The 11,051-nt window shown below is 40.8% G+C and overlaps 1 protein-coding gene across 1 annotated transcript; it reads right to left on the bottom strand.

Annotated features, from left to right (window-relative positions):
- Nucleotides 1–1,853: 1,853 nt before the first annotated feature.
- reep5 (receptor accessory protein 5) lies at nt 1,854–7,839 on the bottom strand. Its single transcript, XM_034602876.1, has 5 exons — nt 7,607–7,839; nt 7,354–7,447; nt 4,657–4,795; nt 3,590–3,758; nt 1,854–2,534 (listed from the first exon to the last, which is right to left on the bottom strand). The coding sequence occupies exons 1-5, from the start codon at nt 7,722–7,724 to the stop codon at nt 2,485–2,487; spliced, it is 570 nt and encodes a 189-aa protein (XP_034458767.1). The 5' UTR covers nt 7,725–7,839; the 3' UTR covers nt 1,854–2,484.
- Nucleotides 7,840–11,051: the final 3,212 nt, after the last annotated feature.

The following is an 11,051-nucleotide window of genomic DNA, read 5'->3' on the forward strand; positions in this document are numbered from 1 at the left end:
ACGACAGAGAGTTCTGTAACTTCAGTGACCTCCCCAGTCACCAGATCCAGTAGAACCTTTGTGACGTGATGGAACAGGGGATCAGCAGCATGAATGTGCAGTTGACTGCGGAGATGATACGACGCAGTCACGTCAACACAGCAGAATCGTTCAGGTGTGAACACATTTGAAATTCGATCATCTCAGTACACATTGGTCTGGGACACGTGTGGCTCAGTGTTGAGATGGAACATGTTATTATAATTTAGAAACGAGTGAAATCCTGTTTCATTATAAAGCTATGCACATTGATTGGCTCAGCCTCTCCGGGCTCCTCTCTCCCTCTCACCTGAAGGTTCATCAAGGAGGTTAAGTGGCACATCCAGCTCTGAAGGATTCTCCATTAACTGAAATTAGCTGCGTGTTTTAACTACGAATATCTGTCTGTCAAATACAACATTACATTCAACATTTGAATCAGGTGGAACTGAACCTTAGAGCCAACGAGTCCCTATTAACAAGATCGAGGACTGCTTCCATCAGTGGGACGTGAATAAAGTTGCTGCATTCCCCTTTCAAAAGCTTTTAGTTTTTCCCAAACTTAACATGAATTAACTTGCAACAAATATAACTGAGAAAATGTATTTCATCGTATTCGATATGTAGAGGAAATCCACCATTCACACTCAGGTTCAGGCCTACAGGCAGTTTAGGGTCTCCAGTTGAGCTTCATGTCTTGGGACTGTGGGACAAAACCAGAATACCAAGGGGAAGTATATGTGGGCACAGGCAGAACCTGCAGACTCCGTGCAGTGAGGTCAGCGGAACAGTGTGTCCCATCCCAGAACCTTCTTGTTGTGACCTGTCTACAACCACATCCTATTATATTTACACTCTATTTGTGTGTCGCCTAAACCAAAACATGTTTATCATTGTTTAAGACGTGTTGATGAATTGATATCTAGGAGAGATCAGGCTGGATTCCTGCACTGACATTTCTTCTTTAACTCTAGAACAGACCTATCACCCAAAGCTCCTGGCATCCTGACATGGTGTCTTTAGAAGCTTTGGGATCTTCCCTTTGTTTTGTAGCATCAAAGGCACAAATTCTAGTTTCACCGGTTGCACTTAATTCAATTCAAATTTCAGGGCACTCTTACACTAATTAAGTAACAAGAGATCCCTTCTTAATGTGCTATAGAAATTGGGTAACAAAATTCCTTCAAATTCAAAATTCATAGTCTCTCTTTGTGCATAAATAAACTAAGTTAAAGGTTCAGTGTGTAAGATCTAGCTGAAAGGATCTATTGGCAGAAATTGAATATAAAATAATCCTAGTGATGTTTTCACTTGGGTGTTTCATCTAAATTATACAAATAGTTTTCTTTACCCTAGAATGAGCCGTTTGTATTTTAATACTTTAAATATAAAGTATGTAAAGCCGCCATGTTTTTTACAGTAGCCCAAACTGGACAAACTAAACACCCTTTGAGTTTTTATGAGAACTGAAGGTCACCACAGGTTCTCTTTCATGTTTGGAAGGGGAGGATGAGGTGAGGGGGATTCAGCTGCAACATGCAACTTCACCACTAGATGTCACTAAATTCTACACACTGAACCCTTAATATGTATACGGCCCTTTCACAACTGTTATCACATTTATTTACAACAACTACGTAATAAAAAGCAGAAAAGATTGATAATCCAAATAAAACGTTAACAGTTAATGATGATTTAAACAGGTTGATGTTTGGAGATATTTTCAGATACAACACAATACGAAAAAGTGTAAAAGTGACATGATATATCAAGTATTACAGCTCCTGTACATTCCATTAATCAATGTATGGGTGAACAACAAAAAGAGGAGTTAGAAGGTTTTACAGATTCATTTTTAATCCATAGTTTGAGTAAATTACCAAGAATTGCATTTATTGATTTTGAGTTACATTAACTGGTCAATATATAGGAATCATTTCAAGAAATTAATATCATAATTCATCAATAAATAGGTCACTTTAGAAATGAGTTGATGGAAAACAACATAAAACAATCAATAAACAATATATAGTACAACTCTAGAAATACCTGGTACCTTGAAACTACTACTTGAAAGTGGAGGATGATAATAAACGGCTGCTTATTTGATTCATTTGAAATTCAATGAACAGAAACTTAAGAATGTCTGTGAATGAAAGAGGCTACAAACTTGAACATTTCTCACTTCACCTTACAATGGACAAGAACAAATAGAAAGAATCCAAATCTGAGAACCACTTCAACAAGTTTGTCTTTATTTGGTTCACAAGGCGCGTCAGTTATCTGACAGCTGAGTAAACTGACCTGGGGGGGGGGATGGCTTTCATTCATACATGTGACACATGTGCAGCAGAATACAGCATGGATGAAGATAAAGGTTACAGACTGAACAAGATCATATTCAAGGCAACATTTCTTCGGCAACAGAATCGGCTCCAGTGGCGACAGCAGACATGTGCATCCTTCTTAGGAGCTCTTCTTCTCCTCAAAAATGATGTTAGCTGTGGCTCTCTTGGCTGTGGACAAATCACACGGATGATACTTTTTTTCTTGAACATCCAGACTTTTATTTATTTGCATGCAATGTGAAGCTGCTGTCAGTGAAACTCAACACTTCTGCAGACGTGGTGGGGGGGGGGGCAACTCATTCTACACTTTTACTATTTCCTCCAAAAATAATACATATATATTCATATTTTAGAAGGTAGCCACAGATGATTCAAATCAATTGTATTTGTATAGCGCCAAATCATAATATACATTATCTCAAGGCGCTTTACTTAGAATAGAATGATGACAGCGTCACTATCTTAACCAGCTCCCTGAGGTTGTCCCCAACGGATGCGGCTTGTCCAAAGTTAATTGTGTACATTCTACCGACTAATCGGAATGTGTAGTTCCATGTACGTCATCACTAACTGTCAGAATTTATAGTCCTGGGGAAGTCAAAAATTCCAGAAAGCTTCTGATTGGACGCAGAATGAGGAACTGGCCCTGAGTGCAAGGATGAGTCATCAAACAGTTGAAAGTGTAGGTGAAAAGTTAACAGAGGGACACAGGATTAAAAATGGAGTGTTCTTCATTTCATGGGGTCATTAACATTCTGCAGGTCCTGCTTTTATCTGACAGAAAACAGCCTCATGTCTGTGATCTATGACCCTGACAGAATATTGGTGCACTTTGTCTCCATCTAGTGGAGCCCCACTCTACCAGCCACTGTGTAAAATAGAAGTGACAGTCAGCCAATGTGACTCTAAATGAGCTTTAACTTCAAATAACCTTGAAATGATTATGAAGGTCACGTTAAAAAACAATTGTACTTGGAATGTATTTGTTCAGCAGCTGCTTGTAGTAAATCCCATTGTTATTTATACCTTTTAGTTAATTCTTCGTACTTTATAGTAATCGTGATAATTTAGTTTGAAGTTTACTTCACTGTTGATCTCACCTTTCATGTAAAGTTGATATCTTTCCTAATTCCTCAGATTTTCGAACAGAAATGTTGAGATTTTGCAGAATGAGTCGGTTTGTGTTTGCGGTAAGCTCGACACGCACGAGTTGAATGACTCACCCTCATCCTTGAACTTGTCAGCAGCATCTGACGCCTTTTCCTTGATGTTCTTCACCACATCGTCTATCTTGGCTTCATTCTTGAGGAAAATAGGTAGAATGATGCGGTTATAGATCAGGACCGATCCGTTAGAAGGAGTCGGAGCCATGCACCACACCAAGAAGGCACCCTGGGAAAGAAGGAAATATGAGTCAGGATGCAGACACCACAGTTACATTATAGGCTTCACTGGTTCAACTATTCATTAAAGAAAGTGTTGGAATTTGTTTTGTAAAACACTTTCATCAATAAGTCATCTCTCTCTCACACACACACACACACACACACACACACACACACACACACACACACACACACACACACACACACACACACACACACACACACACACACACACACACACACACACACACACACACACACACACTTGATGTACTTTTTAATGTATATACATTTTTACATAGGCTGCAATCTAAGACAAAAGGCTCTTATATTATATTTGTAGGGCTCTTAACGCTGTGGGCATCCTCACTGGAAGGTGTGTGTAGTGTTATCCATTCATTACCTGAGGCAGCAGGCCAGACTCTCATTTCTACCAACACAGTTTGATTATCAGCCACATTTTTTATACAATATAAAAGTTGTAACTGTGTTTTGCTGCGTTGCTTCATTGTAGAGCTGCGTGCATGTATCTCTCTTGCTCTCTCACACACATGCACAAACATGTACACGCACACACACTCACAGTAGGACCGGCTATCAGCAACAGACTCAACTGATGTGTGGAGTATTATAATTATAACTAGTATTTTACAAATGTCATGACACCTACATAATAAACGTGGCTGCTGCTGCTGATGAAAATGAAGCGAATGGGTTTTATGCCCATTAAAAACAATGAGACCGACAGTGGTGCCAGGGGCCGTGTTATGTAACACTGATGTCCCCATGGCAACCAAACTCACCAGACAACTTTAGCCTCTAAAGACTTAACACTAAACTCACCAGTAAAATCAGGAGGAAAAACCTCCTAATCAACTCATCAATGCACTTTTCCAGTGGATTACCTTTCCAATATAGTAGAATGGGAACCAGGAGAGGAAGATATCCGCAAAGAACTCTGCCACACTGAAGACTCCATACACCACCCAGTAGGTCAGCCATTTAGTGTCGTCGTCTTTGGTGGCACTTTCAATGGCCTTGATCCTGGAAGGAAAGAGGAACAGAATCTGAGAGGAGTAGTTTGATAGACTGGGGAAAACAACACGATCCATGAGGGCAAAATGTCATTTGGTCCAGTATTTATTTTGTTTTCCTCTTTTCTCATCTGCTTCTCTGCCGATAGCCTCACTGCTGGTTTTCTTTCACACAGTGATGAATCATCTTGCAACTTGAAATGTGAAACAGTGATGGAATCATTCTACAAACCCCCAAAATATCAATAACTAAAATATATGTAGTAAGGATAAAAAAAGTGAACATTAAAGCATGAATTCCAGTGAACCACTGTACTAGCATGTCTCTAACATGACTAAAGGCATACTAATCTCCCTTTCATGGTAAATGGTCTGTATTAGTAGGTATTCATATAACCACATGTTATCCCAGCACAGACTCATCAATCAGAGCTGTTTAGGAATCACCTCCATTTCAAAGAAATTACACTCATCTCAAGACATGTATTTTTGAATTGTTGCATAATGTGATGTACCAGAGCTATAAAAGCACTTCACTGATCCATTACTCTGTGTTATTCTTCTAATTATTTATTGTCACCTGCAGAGTTTGGAAATGCACAAAACAGTTAACATGTATTGTTTCAAAATGAATCGGATGTGGCAACACTGTGCACAGGAAACCTGTCCCAACAGGTTACAGCTCCACAATTCACCATGTACTTCTGTGGTGGCTGTAATACTGCTCAGCCCATCCTTCCTCAACCATTACAACATTACTCTCCTGTTGTAATGGTGAAGTCTTCTCTGCACATAGCAAGTCAATCTCCGTCCTGTCTACTTGGTTTTTTATTTCAATAAAACTACAGTCTATACAGTGTGTGTTATGACCACGTTCACCGAAACAGGGTAATCCTGTTAACTGCACACTGCTGTTTGATACCCTGTCTACTGTTTACTATCCACTTAAAGCAGAACTGCCTGCTCTCCCTGTATTGTTGAGCTGTTTACTGTTGGCTGGGCCATAAACAAACTGCAGACAACACACCATCATGCTCATTTGATTACTTGTTCTATAATTATGTATTAGGGCTACAACTAACTTATTTTTGTGTTGTTGCAGATGGACCTTAAAAACCATTTGACTTCCTTTGCTCCCGAACAGACGACTGAGGCCAGATCAGTGTGTTATCCAACAGTCTGTGGGATTCACTTTGTGGGAATCACAAAACATGATCACTTTTCACATGAGGTTGATCACCATGGAAACCCTTAATCTGCTCTGGAACACAATCACTCCCATTCCTGGGGCTCCAAATAAAATGGATTTATACTAAACTGACATGTTGTCAATAATTTGTAATAAGTGTGACATTGTCATATCTACCACTTCTTCTTCTTCTTCTTCTTCTTCTTCTTCATGCATCGTCATCGTGTTATGTAACTGTGTTTTTAATTATTCATATCAAACGTTGTTTGGCTGTTCGCGTTGGTGCGGATACATCATTGGCCATGAAGGGATATTTTTTTCAACAAAAAACTAAATGAAATGATGTATTTTTCCACAGCAGAGATGAGTTTTTATGCTTTAAATCGATGACCTGGTTTTTAAATAAAATGTCGGAGGCTGTTATGTCTTTTTATACATGTGTCTCTGAGGTGTGAAGTGGTCTCTTGGATTAAAAATAAAACAATGGTGACCGGAGACTGTCTATAGAGAGCCCTTCCACTTCCTACTGATGTGTTCAGCTACACGTGACATCTCCTGCACTTCTGTCCGTCCTGGGAGAGGGATCCCTCCCATGGCGCTCCTCTGAAGATCCTGTTGAACCCTGTTCAAATGCTGGCACCTCAATAATATATAGTCATGTATTCATATTGAACTGCTACATGTGATTCCCGGTACAGCTCTAGAGGACATGCTCATTTATAAACGGGGGACAAAATGGGAAAGTAGGAGCAGCACAAACATTTGAATCCCTTTAACGTAAGAGTAAATTAACGAGAGTCAAAATTCTGAAAACCACACATTTAACTTGTAATAAATTAAAGGAAGCAAATGTTTTAAGTTCCATGAACTCAAATTCTAAAAAGTATAAACTCATATTTAATATCTTAACGCGAAATTTGTGTTGCTCTGAAATGAACAGCTGTGTTTGGGACTCTTTTGAGACACTGATAACATTTTCTTATGAATGTAACTATTGTTCACGTTTTGAATTCAGCCCTCCGGATCACAAGACGGACTAAAGCCGCTAAATGTCTTATTAACCACAGTATCAAAGAAATGACGTTGTGACTCATTTCAGAGATGAGGATCAGTTGACTAGCAGCTTGGGGTTTGCAAAAACAGTTGTGTAATATTTTATTGTTCGTAAATATGGTCAGCACATTGGTTAAAACACACGCACACACGCGCACACACACACACACACACACACACACACACACACACAGGTCTGGTCCTTCACATCGTAACGGATATAATACTAAAATAATGGGTGTGTGTGTGTGATGGGTGTGTGTGTGTGTGATGGGTGTGGTAGTGAGGAAGGGTGAGGCCCCTCTCAGTACCAGTGCCACACTTACGAAATGTATGCTGGGTAAAGAAAGCCGATGAGGTTACACAGCAGGGAGGCTCCGTAGCCGATGACGAGGTAAACAGCGATGATGGCGACGGCCGCTGGAACAGAGCACAGCACATCTGTTATAACACACGTGTGGCGGCATCACTGCAGCCGCTGGCTTCTGTTCTCATCTAACGGTCAACTCGAGGCCCGCGCCTCCTCTCTTCCTCCCCCCCCCCCTCTTCCCCTTTGCTCCCCTTTCTTCCAACACTCACCGATGGCGATGTACGTCCTGCTCACTCCCGTTTTCTTCTCGACCTTTTCCAGGAGGTCCGTCACGACATTCTTCTCGTGGAGGAACTTGTCAAATCGGTCTCGGAGCCCCTGCGCCATGGCTGCACTTCCTTGTTCAGCTTCGGACGTTCCAAACTGCGGATGTGACTCAAACTGCGACACTGAGGCACGGAGAGACTGCACGCCACTGTTCTCTCCAGCTCTCGCTCACGCGGCGCGTTCACCCTCTGCCGTGTCCGCTCCGCCCCTTTCAAAATAAAACACCACCATTCTGCAGAGTTAAATATTAACGCTGTCTCATCATGTTACTGAGGCCCGAGGTGATACATCGATGATACGATCTGTGAAGGTGTGTGTGTGTGTGTGTGTGTGTGTGTGTGTGTGTGTGTGTGTGTGTGTATCAATATGTTCTTCATCCTACAAAACCGAACATCAGGCGGTTCACAATAACAGGGACAATAGAAAAACAGAGTGAAATGACGTCATTTGAACTGCACATTGGACATGGAATTTGCCGTGGTGTGTTTGTGCAATTATAAATCGAATTTAAATATCTGTATATACAGGACGGACAGAAGTGCAACAGATGTCACGTTTAAAGGATACAATATAAATATATAGAAATGCATCGCAAATTACCGTTGAAGTTAGAATGTGTATCAGACAAGTTCTGTGTATAAAACAACACTGAAAGTTCATCTCGAAAGCAGTTCAACCACTAACATGTATGTGTTCTGTTATTTATTCAATAATTAGTACATGCATAAAAACGGTGATATTAAGTGGACAACTGCACATGCCCCAGATTTTCATGTTTTTAGTCATGAAAATATTGTAAAGTGTCCAGAATATAAGTTTAAGAAAAAAGAACTGCTCCTCATGTATGACGGCCACTGATCTCCACTCGTTTTTCAACTACAAACTGGTGGACCACAAAAGTAAAGGAAGGGATTTTTTTCCTCAGGAACATGGGAGCAACATATAACTTCAATACCAGCAGGATTCATCCATAAACTTTATTTAAGTACTGTTAAGTGTTGTTCGCACTGCTAAATAAATACATCCAACTTATAGTTGCAGGTCCAATACAACTGTGACAACAACAGTAGGGTTTGTTTGTTCTGTAAATCCCACCTCAAGCGAGAGTCACATTTACTGTGAAGGTGAAAGGAAATAATTGCGGGCTCTACATCTACAGTGTCTGGGACTGGCCGGTGCAGCTGCTGCTCAATAATTATAGCGCATGAGGTAATTATCCCCGACTTCAGTCTTGCAGGCACTGCATGCGCCCACACTGTGTGCTCAGAAAGCACCAAGCTCTGCACATCAAGTCCTTTAGGTTGGGTGTTGTTGAGCTGAGACACAGGCCATTCTCAAATTAGAAATGAGTGGCTGAAGAACTGACTATATGCACCACGGAGGAAGAGCTCCTGAGAGCGTAAAGTCAGGGCACCAACAATGTATTATTTACAGTAGGCCCGCTATAGCCACACCCTTCCTTTGCTTTGATGACACGGCAAAATACAACTTCTGGCTAAAAGACAATTCTGTCAAAGGCCCTGCAGTGTGCAGCCAGCTGCTTGTTTCAGTTACCACGCCACATCATGCACAGGGTGGGAACTGGAACACTTCAATAAATCATGATGATGGAAATGTTCTGTAGGTCAGTGATCCTGAAGGCTGGAGAGTCCCAGAGACCATCAGCCGCACCTACTCTAAACACCAGACCTGTATCAATGCATTACCTCTGTACATTGGTGTTATAGTGAGTGGCAGTGCAGTGTGTGGAATCCTGCAGATAGAGGTCAGGAGCTGCGGCTAATGTTCACAGCAAACAGCATGATGAAAGCAATGGATCTCAGTGACTTTTTTAGCAAACAGAATGATGAAAGCAATGGATCTCAGTGACTTTTTTAATTTGTAGTGTTTCTGATCTCCTCAGTTTAACACAGAACAGCCTCTAGTTTGAACTCTGAACGGAGCCTAAAATACAAACCATCCATCGAGCAGCAGTTCTGTGTCGATGAGAGAGGTCAGAGGAGAAGGGTCAGAGTGCTCGGAGCTGGAGTCTTTCTGTCACAGGGACTAACTACGTGTCTGACCTTCAGCAGGATGATCTACAGCAGCAGAGAGCACGTCAGGCTCCTCTCCTGTCAGCCAAGAACAAGTGTGAAGCTGCAGTGACACAGACTCACCGACACTGGACAGGATCTCGATTTCTGCTGAGGCTGCAGATGATAGTGTCACAGCCTGGAGTCAAATGTTTTCTTTACACATGGTTTAATGTCACAGTCTATCTGCGTATTGTTGCTGTTAATCTCTTGATGGTCACAGTGTACCATCTTTTAATGGGTACTTCCAGAAGGACAATGCTCCATGTCACAAAGTAAAAGTCTCAAACTGGTTTCATGTGAACTTCAGTGACCTCCCCAGTCACCAGATCCAGCAGAACCTTTATGATGGTGATAGAACAGGAGATCAGTAGCATGGATGTTCAGCTGACAAAATTGCAGAGATGATATGAGTGTAACACATCAAAAGGGAGCAGAACCTAAATCATTTGTATACTTTAATTCGAGCAACAATATATAGATGGCTATGACAGAGAAAAGCAGCAAGTCTAGACATTGAAGAAAAGGGAGCCAATGAATGTTATTTGAATGATGTTATATGTCTAAACGTACAACAGGATGTTGTATGGGTCAGGAAAGAACCCATATAATTTTGGTGTGGATCTGGATCAGGGAATGGATCAAGGAATCTTCATTTCTCTTTAACATTGTGAGATAGAACTTTTTTCCAACAATTTTCTTGATTTCTAAGAGAATATTTCATGGATCTTGATGCAAAAAAACAGGCATGTTTGGGAGATTGATATTTATGAGAGGGATTTGGTGCAGATCCAAAGAAAAACCTGAATCTAGAGAATTTAAATGTGGTTGGATATGGAGACCGGTGGAGGTATGAACTCTACTGAGTGACTGTTCTAGAAAAAAATGTAGTCAAATGATTTGACTATCAAAATAGCTGCTGGTTTATTTTCTAATATTCAAATTGGCGGTATCAGTTAGAAAGACAAGTGTACAGGTAACATTTATGTGAAGGAGAAAGTTGGCACAGGATGGACAAAATGAAGAAAACATCTCTGACCTTCACTTTTTTTAATCAGTGTTAGAAATATGTTCAACTGAAAAAGTGGAAGCCTCAGCACAGTCCCATCACAGCTACTCATGTGCAACTCCAGGGCTCATGCAATGTGAGAGGTGCATGTGAACCTAAAACAACTGTAAAGTAAAACCACATTTACTGCATGGAAACAGAAGTAAGAAAGAAAGAAAAAAGAAATTCAGCACATGGGGAGATGGATTTATTTAGCATGTAATATCCAAACCAATGGTGTACGCAATTTCCAGATCAATCAATCAT

Source organism: Hippoglossus hippoglossus, chromosome 12 (assembly GCF_009819705.1).
Source record: "Hippoglossus hippoglossus isolate fHipHip1 chromosome 12, fHipHip1.pri, whole genome shotgun sequence".
Classification (NCBI taxonomy): domain Eukaryota; kingdom Metazoa; phylum Chordata; class Actinopteri; order Pleuronectiformes; family Pleuronectidae; genus Hippoglossus; species Hippoglossus hippoglossus.

Coding starts and splice junctions, on each gene's coding strand:
- reep5 (XM_034602876.1), bottom strand. CDS start 7,724: ATGGCGCAGGGGCTCCGAGACCGATTTGACAAGTTCCTCCACGAGAAG. Junction 3,759..4,656: donor CATTCTACTATATTGGAAAG/GTAATCCACTGG, acceptor CTTCTTTCCCAG/GGTGCCTTCTTGGTGTGGTG. Junction 2,535..3,589: donor TGACAAGTTCAAGGATGAGG/GTGAGTCATTCA, acceptor ATTTGTCCACAG/CCAAGAGAGCCACAGCTAAC.